This window comes from Elgaria multicarinata, chromosome 3 (assembly GCF_023053635.1).
Source record: "Elgaria multicarinata webbii isolate HBS135686 ecotype San Diego chromosome 3, rElgMul1.1.pri, whole genome shotgun sequence".
Lineage (NCBI taxonomy): Eukaryota > Metazoa > Chordata > Lepidosauria > Squamata > Anguidae > Elgaria > Elgaria multicarinata.
Window position 1 is genome coordinate 152,862,899 of NC_086173.1, and position 18,358 is coordinate 152,881,256.

General features: G+C 45.8%; 2 protein-coding genes across 2 annotated transcripts in view; both read right to left on the reverse strand.

Annotated features, from left to right (window-relative positions):
* Nucleotides 1-18,358, reverse strand: part of LOC134396049 (E3 ubiquitin-protein ligase TRIM7-like) — a 247,771-nt gene that overhangs the window by 78,892 nt on the left and 150,521 nt on the right. Inside the window, exons 9-10 of the mRNA XM_063122387.1 lie at nt 2,341-2,436; nt 1,670-1,900 (exon numbers count right to left, since the gene is read on the reverse strand). Coding sequence (XP_062978457.1) covers nt 1,670-1,900; nt 2,341-2,436 — 327 coding nt within the window. The remainder of the gene's footprint in view (nt 1-1,669; nt 1,901-2,340; nt 2,437-18,358) is intronic.
* On the reverse strand, nt 11,435-16,901 carry LOC134396082 (E3 ubiquitin-protein ligase TRIM7-like). The gene is made up of 3 exons (XM_063122434.1): nt 16,749-16,901; nt 14,365-14,397; nt 11,435-11,983 (listed from the first exon to the last, which is right to left on the reverse strand). Exons 1-3 carry the CDS (start codon nt 16,897-16,899, stop codon nt 11,466-11,468), a joined length of 702 nt encoding a protein of 233 aa, XP_062978504.1. The 5' UTR covers nt 16,900-16,901; the 3' UTR covers nt 11,435-11,465.

The window sequence follows — 18,358 nt, forward strand, 5'->3', positions numbered from 1 at the left end:
AATAAGAGGCCTGCCAACAATGAAAATGCTTCCAGTATAAGAGAAGCCCTTCAGGATGAGACTGGGGGCTGTCTAAATGTCATCTTTGCCCTGGGATAGTTCCCAATCCACATTGCGTTGGCTATATGACGCAGCTGCTGATTTGGAGCCACCCTGGGGCAAAGAGCTGAAGATGCACAGTGGAAAAGTCAGGGACGTTTTCTCCCTGAGCAAGGTCAGTGCGGGTCTTCCACTGTCTGTCCTTGCTCGGGTGCTGCTCCAGGGGGGCATTCCTGAGTGGAAGGTGAGTCACCGGGAGCCGTGGAAGGGGCAGGGGCAGGGGCAGGCCCAGCAACCCTAATGGCCACAGAAAGCCTGTGCTGCTTTGTCCAGTGGGAATGATTCACCGCCACCCCACAGCAGCTATACCGCAGGGTTTGACGGCAGAGAGGCACCATGAAGGCAGCCTCCAACTTCCCATCTATTCCAGCTAGAGGCATACAGATTTTGTGAAACCCATTCCTTCGGTGTGTCACAGATTGGCCATGTTCAGACAACACACTAAACCATGCTGCTTAACCACAACATTGTTAATGGAATGCATTAATGCATTCCATTAACCGTTTTGTGGTTAAGCAGCATGGTTTAGCGTGTCGTTTGAATGGGGCCATTGTCAGGCATCTTTTGTCTTATCATCTGGTCAATGACGGAACCATTTTTATTTTTACTAGAAGTTCATTCTACTTCCACTAATTCGCATTAGTGCTCAGGCACATGTGTGCTGATGTGAATTCATTTAACTTCCCCCAAGTGAAAAACAGGTGTGCAGGAATCCTTGTGATTTGGAAAAAACCGGTCTGCCGCAGAATCTCCAGGTCAGATTCATAGAAATCAAAACACATGGTGAATTTCTCCAGCATTCCGAATTTCAGCATCCTGCCCGAATAATGGCCAAACAGGGGATTCTGGGAAGCCCATAAGCAGAGCATAAACAATGTCTCATTGGGAGGCAGTTGCACACTGCACATTTATAGAGAGGGGGAACAGCAAGAGATTCCATTATCATTACATAGAAACCTCTAGTTTAATACAAAGGCAAAGGAATGGTCCTGCTCATCGTGAATGCTCCTGTATGTAACAGAGCTGATTCTCAGCTCATCAAACAAACTGGGGCCACTTTACTTCTTGTGGAGCTGCAGCAGGCCAGTATTCCCCTGGAGAGAGCCCATGGGGCTGTCTAAATACCCGGAAGGCCCTGGGGTGGGTCTGCGGTGGGACAGCATCGATTACATGACGCAGCTGCAATCGTGCACCAACCCCTGGGTTTTCCCCCTGAAGATGCAGAGAAAAAAAAAGTCAGGGACTTATCCCAGCATTTTTCTCCAGAGTGTGGCGAGGATGTGCAAGACGGTGTCAAGACAGCCCCAAAGCCTCACTCAGGAGTCGTAGGGGAGGTGTGGCCAGGCAGTGCCTGATGGAAGGTGACCTGCGATTGGTCGTCTTCCACCAGGAAGAGGGCAGGGGTGGTTCCGACCCCTGGATAGCTGCCCAGAAACCCCACATTCCCTCTTCGGCATCAGGATTACCCATTGGCACCCCGGGGGAGGGAAAGCATGGGGTTTCCATGGGACTCAACACCAACCCAGTGCCCTGAAGATACTCCCCTAAACTGTTTCTGCCACAGTGCTACCTGCAAGAATTCACTCGCTGGCTGCTGACACTTCTTCTCCATTTCCTGGATGAGACTTTCAAGAGAGGAGAGTTCCTTGGAGAGTATGGCCAAGTGCTCCTCCCTTTTCCTGGCAATCTCCTTCTCCACCTCTTCAATCTGAGCCAGCAGACGTTTTTCTTGTTCCTCCAGAAACTGGCGGAGTTGTCTGAACTGAGCCACTGACTTTTCCCTCTCTGCTTTGGTTTGCTTCTGCAAGACATGGATGGAAAGGGGGGGAAAGGAAGCTAATGTCATGAATAGGGTCAGTCTTCACATCATAGAATCATAGAATAGCAGAGTTGGAAGGGGCATACAAGCCCATCGAGTCCAACCCCCTGCTCAATGCAGGAATCCACCATCATCAAGATGCAGGAATGCAGGAATCCACCACCATCAAGAGGCTGTAAGAATTTTATAGCAAAGGCCCTTTTAAATTGACAAAGATATTAAACCAATATTCAATAGAGAAAGATTTTCCAAAAGATGTACCTTTTGGATGATCTTCAGAATGACCTTCAGTTTACATTTTTTATGGTAGATTAGGCCATTCCAAATAATAAATGTTCTGTGGACTCTTCTCTGTTATATATTACATTTTTCCACATCTTGATTCAAGCACTTGTTCACTTCCTAGAAATATTGTCACTTACAAGCAATTCATGGTTTTCCTTTTCTGCATCTGCATTATATGCCAGAATTTTCTCTCTCTCCTTCCTCAGAATCTCCAGGCGACTAAGCATCAAATCCTGATGAGGAAAAGAAAAGTTCCAGTGTGGCTCAAAGAAATAGGAGTTGAACAACATACTTAGAGCATCATCACATGGAGGGGGGTGGGGAATCTTATCGTGTCTTCTCTGTCCCCGCATCTGTCCCTCATTACTTTCTCTTCCACCCAGAGGGGAAAGAGGAAGTAAACAAAGACCATGTGGCCCATTCAGGTGCTGTTTTAATCACACTGCTTTTCCTGCACACAGCAGGAGATTGTGGCACTTTCTATTTTTTAAAAAAATGGATTAAAATGGGTCTATTTTGAGGCTCATATCATTCTTCAGTCCTTCCTGCTAGGAAGGCTAAACGCAAAAGTCTGGCGACCATTTTAGAAGTGTGCCAAGGCACAGTGCAAAAATGGCAGAAAGAACAGGAGCTTCTGAGGTGAGATACAGCCCTTATTAGCGATGGTGGGTTTTGATGCCCGCAATCAGCATATTGATGATCCAAGCCCCTAGAATAATAGAATTATAGAATAGTAGAGTTGGAAAGGGCCTATAAGGCCATCAAGTCCAACCCCCTTCTCAATGCAGGAATTAGGGATGTGCTCCGCTTCTCCTCGAACCGGAGAAGCAGGAGCGGAGCGGGGGGCTTCACCTACCCTTAAGGTGGAGGCGAAGAGGATTGGGGGACTCACAGAGCGCTGCGGAGCGGATCGAGGTGAAGGCGGATCCTTCACCTCGATCCGGAGCTCCGCCAAAAAGGTAAGTGGGGTTTACTTGGCCCTGCCGCTGTCGCTGCCACCCATGCGGCAACAGCAGCAGGGCCAGGTAACCCCCCTTCCCTCCTCTCCCTTACCTGCGTCCAGCCGTAGTCCCACGGCTGCTTCAACTGAGCCCGAGGACTCAAACAGGAAGAATAGGTGGCCTAGTCTTCCTGTTTGAGTCCTCGGGCTCAGTTGAAGCAGCCGCGGGACCGCGGAAGGACGCAGGTAAGGGACCAAGGGGGAGGGGGGTCTTACCTGAGTCCGTCACGGTCCATCCCAGCTTCACTAGAGACCGCGGCTCAAACAGGAAGTGTAGGCTGCAATCGGGGCCTACAGTTCCTGGTTGAGCCACGGGCTCTAGTGAAGCTGGGATGGGCCACGACGGACACAGGTAAGGGGGAGGAGGGAGGGGGGTCTTACCTGACACCACTCCCCGCCACTGCGGAGCTCCGATTCGAAGCCGGAGCTCCGCAGCAGAGCGGAATAGCCCCCAGGCGGGGCGGAGCGGGCCTGATCCTCAATTTGCGGATCGGCTGCGAAGAGGATCGGGGGGTCCGTGCACACCTCTAGCAGGAATCCACCTTATAGCAACCCTGGCAGATGGCTGTCCAGCTGCCTCTTGAAAGCCTCTAGTGTAGGAGAGCCCACAACCTCCCTAGGTAACTGGTTCCATTGTAATACTTTTCTAACAGTCAGGAAGTTTTTCCTGATGTCCAGCTGGAATCTGGCTTCCTATAACTTGAGCCCATTATTCCATGTCCTGCACTCTGGGACACACCCTGCCACTCCTTGTCACAGCTAACCCCCCCCACACACTTTTGTTTTATCAGTCTGAACACTAATTTCTTACCTTGTACTCCTGGGAAACTTCCTCGATTGGAATTGCCTTGTGATGTTCATGTCCCCTGGATTTGTCGCACACCAAACAAATGGGGATTTCATCATCCTCGCAGAAGAGTTTTAGGGGCTCCTGGTGTTTCTCACAGAGACTCCAAGTACCAGCCATGGCTACCTCGCACAGGAAAACAAAGTTAGAACTTTTCTAGGGGAGGATGTTTAACCTGCTGTTTCTACTTCTGGTTTCATTGAAGATTTAAGATCGGAACTCTAGATGGATTATTTTCTTCTCCTGCCTTTTCATACTTTCTGCTATATAACAGATGGCTTCATCACACCAGGGTTATACTGTGCATTCACTGCGAATTGCATGCAAAGGACTCCAAAGTTTTCCAGCTTATACTCTGCTTTGACTGTGAAGTACTCTCATGCATCTTGCTTTAAATGTGCTTCATATATAAAAGACCTGACCTATTTAACTACCTCTTTAGGAGCAAATCTTTTGTTGTTCTCTGAGCAGCCACTGGGGGTGCAGGAGAATGATTTGATATGTTTAAATTAACAAATGCTTACATCTGTGTAAGTTTTAAAGACAAAGACATCAAAATTGGCACAGTAATAGATATTAAGGAGGGCTTTAAGCATACCAAATTTGAATCAGATTGGGTCATCTGTTGATTTTTTTAATTATTTTTTACATTTCTCTGCCTGAAACCCTTTCCTGGTATGCAAAGGATTTTAGGAGTGCTGCCGCCTGGGGTGTGATTTAGCTAACAACAACAACAAAAATGATGATGATGATGACAACTTTACGCTATGGGGATAATTTGAGGGAAACGGGTACGTGGTTGAAGGCTAGAACAACACATTACATTAGTTGAGACTAGCACTTTGTTTCACTGTCACCAAAAATACTGGATTTTCCCCTCTCCAAAAAAACTAGCAAAATTACTTTTAAAAGTTGAAAGTGAAACTGGATGGTGAACGTTACGAAGTAGCTCTCTTTTGACTGAACAGTAGGGGTGTGCAATGTGGGTCTTCTCTGCCTCGATTTCAGACTGCCCCCCTCTCTCCGCCTCATCGAATTACCCCTCGAAGAACCTTCAATATTTGGGTAACTAGTATTAACAGAAATGCTTACGGCTCCCTCATTTTTAAAGATAAAGAGATAAAACTTGGCACAATGATAGCTCTTAAGGAGGGCTTTAGCCCCATCAAGTTTGAATCAGGATAGTTCGTGCTTTTATTTATTTTAAAATGGAAATTTATCAAAATGCTTACATCTGCATAATTTTTATAGATAAAGAGATGAAACATGGTAAGATGATAGCTCTTAAGGAGGGATTTAGCCATGCCAAGTTTGAATAAGATCCATTCATGTTTTGATTTTTTAGGAATTCATTTTTAAAAAATCCCCACTCCAGACTTCTCCAACCTGGTGCCCTCCAGATCTATTGGACGGAGTGCCCCACCCACCTGCACCCAGCCACTGTGCTGTGTGGACAGACCCCAAGCTGAGATGTATGAGAAATTGGGTTCAGTTCATTTTTTATATTGATTTACCCAGTTGATACTTTCTGGATGGAAAATGGATGCAATGTTTAGTTGAAATCCCTACATTTCTTAGCTTGCAATGGACCACTCAAAAAGTGTTTGACAGCATGTGTACGTTTAAAAACTGGCTGTAAAAAAAGTGTACTTTTGAAAAATGCACACAAACATGCTTTAATCAATGGGACAAGACTGCAGACATTCCAAACATGCACATGATGGTTGAGTAGATTTGGAAAAATACATACAGAAATATACACATGCAAAAACAAAAAACAAAGTTTGCCATCTGATACAGTTGGAATAGGCTTCAAGATGGGATTAGCTCCTGTATCTGAAGTATCTATGGATCTCAGGTTATGTCTTATTCAGCAGAAACTCTCCCATGTCTACAAAATCACTTTAGAAAGTCTGAGTTTAATACTCTCTGAAATGGGATGGGGAGAGTGGCACACCACTATGTATCCAAACCCTACCCAGTTTAATTGCTTTTGGAGAATTGCCAATTAAAGCAGGTAAACATTCACGTCAAGATTTTTCCAAGCGCCAGAAGGGCAAAGGCTCAGATTGTTCCAAAGGCTAAGAATACCAAACACAAGATACCAATAGCCACTTTAGAAGGCCAACAGGGCAGTTTTCTCCACAGTGCAGGACTGGGAGAAAGTTTAGGATCTTCTGAGGTGGCAAGCAGCCCTGGTAAGGATACCAACCCCTGGAGCTGACCCCACCTCCCGTTTCATGCTTCTAAATGGCGGAGCTTTCCTTTGTCCTGATTTTGTGCATGCTGTCAGGATCTGGCCTGTACTCCCTAGTGTGGGGAAAGAGTTTTGGTGGGTCAATGGGAAGGAGGAGGAGGAGGAGGAGGAGGAGGAGAAGGAGAAGGAGAAGGAGAAGGAGGATAAAGAATTTACCAGCAAACACAGGAAGTGTGGGAGATTCTCCAAGACTCTTCAGGAGTCAAGGATGAATCTTCCCATGAGCTTATCTCAGAGAATACAGACAGCTTAGAGACCCCCCCTACTCCTGAGAACTCAGCCCCTGTCTGAGGGGGAGGGGGCATAAGAGTTGACAGATTTCAGGGTAAAACAGTTGGAGTTGAGAGAAGGTGGGAGGCATTCACTTAGGGTAGCAGCTCGTGAGAGGCTCCTCCCGAAAGATCCTCCCTGAGCTAAAGTGTCTGTTGGAATGTTTGGAACAGTCCAGCTTGAGTTGAAGTCAACTGCCTAGGTTTTTAGCCAAGTTAGACTTAGAGGATAGCTCCTAGCATTCATACACCCTTCAGGTGTGAAGAGATGTTTATTTGTTGAATAAAGCTTTGTGGGTTACAGAGCATACATCTTTATTGTCTTGCATCAGTGGGAGGGCTTAGAGTCACAACAATATCTGGGATGACCTTTAAAGGGGTAGCAAGATATGCAGAGAACCTTCAGGCCCTTCCCATAAATTCTGAGAGCTTGGAAGGTTCAAAGTCTCCCTTGCCTCATTAACCCCGCTCAAAGTACAAGCACCAGAGTGTTTAACCCAGGCGTGGACAGCGCCAGCATTAGGAGTGGGTGAGATGGGCAGTTGCCCAGGACACCAAGCTGAGCTAAAGAGGCCATGAAATAATTACATAATAATTACAGAGGACAGCAAAATAACAGGAAGTTCGTAAGGGCTCTGATGAAAACATGGGTACATTCATTTTTATATCTAAAGCCTTCAGTTGATTTTGTAGCTCCTCTTTTAGAAGGATCATAGAATCATAGAATAGCAGAGTTGGAAGGGGTCTACAAGGCCATCAAGTCCAACCCCCTGCTCAATGCAGGAATCCACCCTAAAGCATCCCTGACAGATGGTTGTCCAGCTGCCTCTTGAATGCCTCTAGTGTGGAAGAGCCCACAACCTCCCTAGGTAACTGATTCCATTGTTGTACTGCTCTAACGGTCAGGAAGTTTTTCCTGATGTCCAGCCGGAATCTGGCTTCCTTTAACTTGAGCCCGTTATTCCGTGTCCTACACACTGGGAGGATCGAGAGGAGATCCTGGCCCTCCTCTGTGTGACAACCTTTTAAGTATTTGAAGAGTGCTATCATGTCTCCCCTCAATCTTCTCTTCTCCAGGCTAAACATGCCCAGTTCTTTCAGTCTCTCCTCATAGGGCTTTGTTTCCAGACCCCTGATCATCCTGGTTGCCCTCTTGTGAACACGCTCCAGCTTGTCTGCGTCCTTCTTGAATTGTGGAGCCCAGAACTGGACGCAATACTCTAGATGAGGCCTAACCAGGGCCGAATAGAGAAGAATCAGTACCTCACGTGATTTGGAAGCTATACTTCTATTAATGCAGCCCAAATTAGTATTGGCCTTTCTTGCAGCCATATCGCACTGTTGACTCATGTGGAGCAAATTCTCTGCTAGCTATCAGGTTCTTTCACTATTAGGAAAGTGGCTGCTGACAATGATTCAGAGTTTGGATGGTACCAGCCTCATAAATCTCCTGTTCCTAAGGCTGATGGCCCTTCCCTGTGCTGCCTCAGCCAACATCCCCTCCCCACTAGGGTGACCATATGAAAAGGAGGACAGGGCTTCTGTATCTTTAACAGTTGCATAGAAAAGGGAATTTCAGCAGGTGTCATTTGTATATATGGAGAACCTGGTGAAATTCCGTCTTCATCACAGCAGTTAAAGCTGCAGGAGCTATACTAGAGTGACCAGATTTAAAAGAGGGCAGGGCACCTGCAGCTTTAACTGGCGTGATGAAGAGAGAATTACACCTGGTTCCCCATAGATACAAATGACACCTGCAGAAATTTCCTTTTCAATACAACTGTTAAAGATACAGGAGCCCTGTCCTCCTTTTCCTAGGGTCACCCTACTCCCCACATCCCATTTGCAGTCCTCTACATCCTTCACCCCTCCAGCCACCACCCTCCCCATGACTCCCAGGCCATCCTTTCCCTCCTTCCTCACATGCACCACTGGCTGATCCCTGTTCCTGTTGTGGTGATGTCAGCAGGGAGATACGGAGCTCCAAGCACAGCCCTTGTGGTCCGTGGATGAATACTCCTCTCCGCAATCCATCAGGCTCCCCAACCCTCATATGGGACTTACCAGCCAGTTGTGTCAAGCTGAAATCTCAGACAGGCTCTATGAAGTCATGGGGAAGTCTCTTCTTTGCTTGTGGACTGCAAATGTCTTACGCTTCATGCACGGAGAGTCTCAGGCTCACAGCAAAGAACAGATCAGAGGAGTCTTGCTTGGGAGCGCAGGACTCCCGTTGCTGTAGCTTCTGTCCTTTTCTGCATCAGACTGGAAGAGCCGCTTAAGGCACAGTCTATGAGTGCCTAGTCGGAAGTACAAAGTCCAACACTCTGCAATTTGATTCTGGGACTGCATAGGGTGGGGCTTTCTACGTATGCAGAGGGAAAACATGTATATCGGGTAAGTGACATGGTGCCCTCCAGATGTTTTGGGACTACAAATCCTATAATCCTCGACTAATCGGCCATGCTGGCTGGGATTTATGGGAAGTATAGTCCAAAATATCTGGAGGGTACCAGGTTGCCTTCCTGTGCCTTATATGATGGACCTATATAGGGCCTATTTATTTTAAGTTGAGCTTGCTATTAAATTAAAATAAATAAAAAGATAATGATAAAGAAGAGTAAAATGGAACCACAGTTAGAAAAAAAAGGAGCCAAATAAAATACGTGGAAATAAAGGCCTGTATGCATGAAAAGAGGAACAAATGGCTTCTTCAGAGTGAAACAGCTAATTAAGGTACCTTTTTATTAATCACGGGTGAATCCAAATTCTGTAGTATGAAGATACAACCATTGCAGGTGGGTACCATCTTGCTTGTTGGAAATAGCTCTCCAGGGCCTCATCTGAACAGAGATGGTTTCTGAAGTGTTTTCCGGTTATATCAAGATTTTCATGAAATCTGTCAGCAGCACACCAAGCAAGGAAAGGAGAGTCTACGTTACCTGAAAACTCTCTTTCATGGGTCCAACGGCACTTGAAACTGCCACACTTTGTGGTTGGAGTTCTGTGAGTAGAATTGAATATCCTCAACAGTAAGTGTTGCTCAGTGAATGAGCGAGAGATGCTCCCCACCCCTCTCCCTGATCCCCTGCTCAAGGAAGTGTAATGGAAGAGATGAATTACGCCGCTCTAGTTTACCCCATACCTCTACCCTCACATCCACCATTTGTCTTCAGAAGTGTGCTTTGCTTCTAGAATGGTTACACTGATACAGAGCTGCATGTCGCCATAGCACCAGCGATACATTATTGTGAAATTACATGCATACTTTGTCTCTCCTCCATGTGAAAGAGGCCCCCGCCTCTTCCAGGGCTTGCAAAGGGTGGTACTAAGGGCATCCAGGATGTGGTCAGGGGACCGCAAGTGATGTTATTGGTCCACTAGTGGCACACAAAAACTGTAGCAATACAACAGAGTACATTGGCAACCGGATCATTGCCTCTCCTGCCTGCCCAACTTTGTGAGCCACAAGCCAGAAGAAATTGAGAAAGTAGGGTGACCATATGGAAAGGAGGACAGGGCTCCTGTCAGCAGGTGTCATTTTTTATGCATGTTGCATGTGGTGAAATTCCCTCTTCATCACAACAAAGCTACAGGAGCCCTGCCCTCTTTTGTATATGGTTATGCTTGACAGGACTGCTGTAGCTTTAAGTTTTAACTTTAATTGACACCTGCAGAAATCCCCTCTTCATCACAACTGTTAAAGATGCAGGAGCCCTGTCCTCTTTTTCATATGGTCATCCTAGGAACAATGGAAAGTGAAGCAAGGATTGAAGGCCATGGAAGCTTTGCCTTTTGTGCTACTGTCTCTGTAAGAAGTAAGGCATAAGGGAACTCTGGGAAACGGAGGGTGGAAATCAGGCACCATTTTAGTTCATTTAGTTCTGGTGACTGAGACTGGAGGCCTTTCTGGGGGCCTTTACCGAAGGGGTAAAGGAGTCCTTGACCATGAAAGGCTTGATGTTCTCATTAGTCATCCTGGCCCTTGTCTATATGACAGTGGGATAGCTCCTCATTAAATAAAAACCCAATTTTTTGTTGATTCGAATGTAGCTAAAGAGCATCACACTGCAGCAGCAACAGCAATTTATTTCCTGAATTATTATATTTTATAGTGAGTTATTAATGCGCACATGAACATTAGCGCACTATACCTATATACGATCATAAAGAGTAGAAGCCAAGGAATCTATAAATCTTATCTGTGGAGCTCCGCAGACTAATATAATACACAAACTGAGCAGGAGCCGGGAGGGGAAGAGGCTACAGAGGGAAAGGAAGGAGGCTGGCTGGCTGTTTCCCGTTTTGTTCCCATCATTGCTCCCTATAAAGAAATTCAAAGAAACAGCCTCCACAAACCAGGAGCGGGGTGGGTGGGGACGAGGCTACAGAGGGAAAGGAAGGAGGCAGCAGAACATGTCTCCTCGTCTGGCTGCCCGTTTCCTTTTCTTTCTTTTTGTGAACTGTCCAGAGAGCTTTGCATATTGGATGGTACAGAAATGCAATAAATTTGTTTTAAGAAGTCTGCGGAGCTCCGCAGAGAGACTTCAAACTAAAATCGGCGCAAACGAAGGAGGCAGCAGATTGGTGCAAAATTGGGAAATGGGCCAATCACGTTATCCTACCCTCAAAACTCCGCCCACATGTCAAAATCCGACCTAACTCCCCCAAAGACACGCAGCCATAAGCGGTGCAAAGTTGGACCTGATCTAAAAGTCGCGATAAATTGTGAATGCAAATATGCGCATTATTGCAGTTAAAACCCAGCGCTGAGTTGAATGGACGGCTACATCATGTAACCTAAAATGCAAATATGCACATTTAGGTTGGGGTAAAGAAGCCGTATAGACAAGTCCCTGGTGTGGAGGAAGTAAGGAAGGCTTTTAGCTGCTTTAAGGAGAGATGCTGAGATGGCCATCTCCCCACACATGAAAGAAGGGCAGTAGAGTCTCTCCTGCAAAGGAGGCTCCAGAGAAGGCATAGAGGAGGGTCCCCCTGTCAGCATCGTAAAAGGACACCCGGCCCCCAGCACAGTTCAGAGACACTCGGATCCTCTTGAGCTCCCCACTCAGGGACAGACGAGGATAATCAGGGGGGTTGTAAGCCCAGTATACACCTCCAGAATAACTCACAGCCCAGATTCCTTCCTTAGGACTAAAGCCAATCAGGCCTTTTCTCCTCACAGACTTTCTGGTGATTCCTACAGCCCATTCTCCCACACTTCCCACACGGACTTCCCAGAAATGTCTGTCTGCTGTGAATCCCTGATGTCCCAGCACATAAGAGTGGATGTTGAATCTCTCAGGTTTATCGGGCAGATCTTGTTCTTCATCTCCCAATGTCACACTTTTATGATCCTCAGACAGGATGAGGCTGGGATGAGCTGTGTCTGGATCCAGAGTGACGTTTGCTGTTGCGGATGGAGAGAGAGGAGGAAAAGAGAAGTTCAGCAGAATCCGTTGTATGGGTAATTTCCTCCTTATTTCCTTCCCCCTTAAAAAGCAATTTTAAGCTTCCAGGGGGGATTCCACACGTCGTACTGAGGCCGCTTCCATGCGGCCCCAGTGCGACCCCAAAGCGATCATGTAACTTGCCTGTAAAAGAGACGAGGAAGAGGCATCCTTGCCGCCGCCGCCACCCACCTCCCTCCTCGCCGGCCAGGACGGAGAGTTTGGCGGAAGAAGGCGGGGTGGAGAGCGGAAGAAACTCTCCACCCCCCGTTCTTCTGCCGAGCTCTCCGAGCCGGCCAGCGAGGAGGGAGGTGGGTGGCGGTGGCCGCGCCAGCAAGGACGCCTCTTCCTTGTCTCTTTTACAGGCAAGCTACACGATCATTTTCGGGGTGCACTGGGGGCGGTTGGAAGCGCTCTGAGTACGACGTGTGGAATCCCCCCAGCTGTGCCTTCAGCTTTCATGTCATCCTACCACTTGTGTCATCAAAGCTGTTGGCAGAAAGCGAAAACCAGAAGCCCCCTCCCTCCAAATCATTTTGTGTTGCCGCCCCATTTCCTTTTGTGTCATTTGGGGGAGGGGGGTTTCCCTGAAATGCACCATGCAAAATCAGGCAAATCCCCAATGTGAGACTGTCTTCAAGACAATTTCGGATGCCACTGGTCAGACAATTCTGCCAGAACCAACTCTGGCTCTGCTGTCCCTGCCAAATGTTTTAAACCTGTCCCTCATCCATAAAGAACTTGTAACTACCTTGCTAACGTCAGTGCGCCTAGACATTGCTGAGCATTGGAAAGATTTGAAGGGACCCATATTAAATGGTTGGAAGAGGAAAGTGTGGGGCATAGCCTGTTCTGAAAAGTTAACATACTACCACAGGGTCTTGTCGGGGCAACTGAGACATGATCCTTTTAAAACAATATGGTCCCCTTTGGTAAGCTATGTCAAAGATTGACTGAATTAAACCTCTACATAACTAATTTCTCTTTTACCATTGCTACTATCCAATGAGGTTGAAACTGGATCAGGTAAGACAGATATATAAAATGGATAAGATAATCCTTTACTGTTAAAACCTTTTAGTATTTTTAAAGACTGTAATCATGCTTTGTAGAAATCTGTAAATATATTTTAACTTCAATGTTTTTCTTGAAAGCGTCATACCATAACATGCATACTTGAAATTCAGAAGCATGTAGAAGGCTCTTTCACAGAGATAAGGTTTTGACTGTGGCAGAGGTTATTTGAAAGTACATTTTCTATTCTCAAAATACCCCAAAGCAATATCCCATTTTAATATCCCAAAGCAATCAAAGCAAAAAATAATAATAAAAAATATGGGTCTGCAAGTCGATTGTGAATCAGGAAAAAGCTGAGTTGGGCGCCTCTTGGCTAGTGCCAATAACGTCATCAACGTATTTCCTTCTCCATAACCCCTTTAGCAGTTTTTCAACTGTTCTTAAATGTTTTGTCAATATTTGCTTTGGATAATAAAAGGTAAAACTATTTAGTATAATGTTGAACATCTGTCCAATGTTATTTAGGCCTTAGCTAGAACTAAGGTTTATCCCGGGATTGTCCCAGGGTCATCCCTGTTAACGTAAATGACACACAGGATATCCCAGGAGCAGGCAGGGACGACCCCGGGATAAACCTTAGGTCTAGCTAAGGCCTCAGTTCCTGGCACCCCTTTTATAAGCTGATAACTTGCCAGAGCTTTTAGGTTATTAACAGACTCCGTGATGTTTTGCCATAAAAACTGAGTATTTTGGGGGGCTTGGATGAGTCTCTCTGGTAATCTGTGAACTTTAGATTGTTTACTAGACTATCCAAACTGTATCTTCACCTAGGCTCAACCTGTACATTTATAAATAAATTCTAGTCTTATAAAACAGCAATAAGCCTCCAATGACCAGGCACAAAGTTGGTCCAGCACTTCTGTGTCTTTGAATGTTCTCCCGTGACGTCGTTCTGCCTGTTCATGCATGCAGGGGTGGTCAGTGCTCCACATGATTGGGAACTTCACTTTTTCCCTCTGGTTTGCTGATTGCATGGACCCCTGCTGATGCACAGTCATTTGTATAAGTGGACACATGTTGCAAAAGTGCATTTGAATCCCTGGAAAGGAAGGAGGGGAGGAGCCTATAGCCATCACCCACTGTCTGTGCATTCATGGAGAGCCCAAACTAGTGATTACTCAGTTCACTTATTGAAAGTTTCAATGTGTCCAGGTCTGTTTAATCCTAATGAAATACATAAATAAATACATAAATAAATACAGCCAGCGAAATGTCTGACCAGTCCACATCCCTCTTGCAAACTTGGTCCTCATTGGAAATTTACCTTTCTTCAGGTGTAGTCCAGGTAGCAACACATCTGGGGAAGGGAAATTATAGAAACATTAAGTAGCAAACAGTGTGATATGGTTGCAAACAAAGCCAATGCTATTTTGGCCTGCATTAATAGAAGTATAGCTTCCAAATCGTGTGGGGTACTGGTTCCCATCTATTCAGCCCTAGTTAAGCATCATCTTGAGTATTGAGTCCAGTTTTGGGTACCACACTTCAAGAAGGATGCAGACAAGCTGGAGTGTGTTCAGAGGAGGGCAACGAGGATGATCGGGGGCCTAGAAACAAAGCCCTATGCGGAGAGACTGAAAGAACTGGGCATGTTTAGCCCAGAGAAGAGAAGATTGAAGGGAGACATGATAGCACTCTTGAAGTACACAGAGGAGGGCTAGGATCTCTTCTAGATCCTCCCAGAGTTCAGGAAACAAAATAATGGGCTCAAGTTACAGGAAGCCAGATTCCGGCTGAACATCAGGAAAAACGTCCTGACTGTTAGAACAGTACGACAATGGAACAAATTACCTAGGGAGGTTGTAGACTCAGCCACACTAGAGGCATTCAAGAGGCAGCTGGACAGCCATCTGTCAGGGATGCTTTAAGGTGGATTCCTGCATTGAGCAGGGGGTTGGACTTGATGGCCTTATAGGCCCCTTCCAACTCTACTATTCTATGATTCTATGTTCTATGGATCAGGTATTTGACATTTGAGATAGCAGCAGGGATGAGAGGCAGCAAGACTCACCCCCATGGGAAATGTTGCAGCTCTCCTGGCAGGAGCAGATCCCAACTTCTCCTAACCAGCATCCTCATTTCTATCTTTGATCTGCGATTGGAGATAGCAGTGGAAGGCAAGGAGTGGCAGGCCTGCTCTTCCATGTGCAGGCCCAAGCTGCCATACGTCAGTTCAGAGAAAGAATCATGGATGTGAGGCAGCCTGGGTCACTTTCTCCATGATGGGAGGAAGCATAGTTGCATACCTCTTTCCAGCACAAAGAAAAAAAGTAAGGATGTGACATCATCTGGCCTGTGGGACCCACCCCAAAACAGCTCTAAATCCCATATTAAAAAAAGAAGAAGAAGGAGAGGACTAAATGGACAGGTTTCACTATTGAGAATGAGATAAGTGTTGGGGGTCCCCCAAAAGAAGAATGAGGACCATAACTATTTAATTCATGAAAGAGTGAAATGGTGTCAGGGGTGAGCAGCATGGAAAGAGAGGAATCAATGGACAAAACTCCCAATTGATGTAAGCAGTGGGGTCCCCAAAGGGAACTCATTATTATTATTATTATTATTATTAATAATAATAATAATAATAATAATAATAATAATAATAATAATAATAATTTATTTCTTACCCGCCTCTCCCTTTGGATCGAGGCAGGGAACAACATTAGTACAGGAATCAACACATCTTTAAAATTCTTGATTGACATTAATCTGGGTAGGCCTGCCAGAAAAGGCTAGTCTTCAAAGCTGCCTTAAAATCACAGAGGGAGTTAATATTACGAATCTCCTCCGGCAGGCCGTTCCATAATCCGGGGGCGACAGAAGAAAAGGTCCTCTGGGAAACTGATGTCAGCCTAGTCTTGGCTGACTGAAGTAAGTTCTCCCCAGAGGACCTGAGTGTGCGGGGCGGACTGTATGGGAGAAGGCGATCCCGCAGGTAGCCTGGACCCAAACCATTTAGGGCTTTAAAGGTAATGACCAACACTTTGTACTTTGCCCGGAAACTAATTGGCAGCCAGTGGAGTGATTTTAATGTTGGGGTAATATGCTCACCCCTAGATGTACTGGTGACCAACCTGGCTGCCATATTTTGAACTAGTTGAAGTTTCCGAACTAGATTCATGAATGGGTGATGTGGAGTCAACAGTAAGAAGGAGGCTGACAAGGGCAGGATCTAGACTACTGCTTTAAAACAGTTTATAACAATAGTGACAACTGTTGAGGCACAGGACACACTCCCTATACAGTCTTCAAAACGTGTTCAAAGTGTTACAGGGAGCTTCGGCTATTGGGCGGTAGAAAAATGCAAATAATAATAATAATAATAATAATAATAATAATAATAATAATAATAATAATAATAATATCCTGCTAAGTGTAGATTTTGCCAAGGTTGTGGATGATGGTATCAAATTATTCTGGGTGGTGAAAACCCAAAGCAGAACTTGAGAGCCTCCACACACAAAAAAAAACTCTCTCCAGGCTGGATGGATGGGCAACAAAACGCAGGGGATGCTTTTTGGGAGGAAAAGGAAATGTTTGCCGTGCCATGCCGCAAAAATGGAAGCTTTGCTGACGTTGCCACTATTTGTAGGAACAACAAAAGAAAATAATGCCCAGCATGTCATCCTTTCAGCCATGCTTCCTTACCTCTGAATTGCTCCATGCCTCTCTCCAGAAAATAATTTATATCGCAGAAGTCCCAGATCCTCCACCTCAGCTCCGGAGGGAAAGCCACTGGATTCTCAAATGCCTCCTTCTCACTCCTGGTGGACAAAAACAAAGGGAATTTACCATCCATCTAATCCAGAATTCCCCAAGAGAGCAAATGAGAATTGTGGAATGGCTGGAGCAGGGGTGGGCAACTTCTGTTGAGGTGGTGGTGAGGCCACATTGCCCCATAACCTTTCAGCAGCCACACAAGTGGGTCTGTCTGGGAGTAAGTGGGGCAAATGAGATGCTTTGTTTGTGTGTAATTAAGATTAGGGTATGTGGTTTTGTATTTTCTCTTTATTTCGGAAGTGTAGGGTATGTGGTTTTGTATTTTCTCTTTATTTCGGAAGTGTAGGGTATGTGGTTTTTGCCTCTATTGGTGTTTTGTGGGGATGTTTCACCTATTGGGATTGTTTAAATATTTGTTATGAGGTGAGATGTGTGTTTTGCAGACAGAGAAGAGCCTTTGCCCATGTGAAATGGAGGGGAGGAAGAATAGGAGTTCTACAAGTTCAAAAGCAGGTCTGTGTTTTTAGCAGTGAGATGTTGAATAATAATAATAATAATAATAATTTTATTTCTTACCCGCCTCTCCATTTTGATTGAGGCGGGGAACAACAGTAAGTATAAAATACATAAAATACTGATTAAAAACATAGTATACATTGTTAAAACATCCAACATCCTAAAAGCATCCTAAAAGCATCCTAAAATTCCACTGGAGAGGCTTGCTGGAAGAGATAAGTCTTTATAGCTTTCTTAAATGCTAAAAGACTGTTGACAAATCTCCAGCAGGCTATTCCAAAGTCCGGGAGCAGCAGAAGAGAAGGTCCTCTGGGTAATACCTGTCAGCCTAGTTTTGGCTGGCTGAAGGAAATTCTTCCCAGAGGACCTGAGTGTGTGGGGTGGATTGTATGGGAGAAGGCGATCCCGCAGGTAGCCTGGACCCAAACCTTGAAGACCTACGTTCTCTCCCCAGGAGCCTGCAGGGCCACCTTCTTCCCATGCCATCTAGACAGTCCCCAGCACCAATTGAAATAAGTAGTATCCACTTACCTCTGCAAGATGCTTTTCACACCCCAGAGAGGAAAACAGAGAAAGAAGAGGGAACTCAAGACCTACCAGACCACCACTCTATGGAAATATCCTCTGGCGCTCTCATGTTCAACTGGTGATGCCTCCGCAGAGCAACCTCCACTCAAGATCTAAGGAAAATGGATATGCTGTAACTTCCCACAGTAGGAGGCCTTGGTCAGAGTCTCAGGCATTCACAAGAGAGGGGAGTTGATGTATGGGGCATTATTTGGGGGTTGGGAGCTGTGCTCGGAGCTAAAGAAGGCTAGTTGTTCCTTTCTTTTCTTGATCCAGTTCTCTATGCACAGAAGAATGCCAACAGTGTCAATGTTTCCAGCTCTGGAAGACAGTACAGAAGAACAGCCTTCCTGGGTCAATGCAAAGACCTATCTTGTCTCGGATCCTGTCTCCAAGAATGGCTAATCAGGTGTTTCTGGAAAGCCCATGAGCACAGCATGGGAGGCGTTAAGACA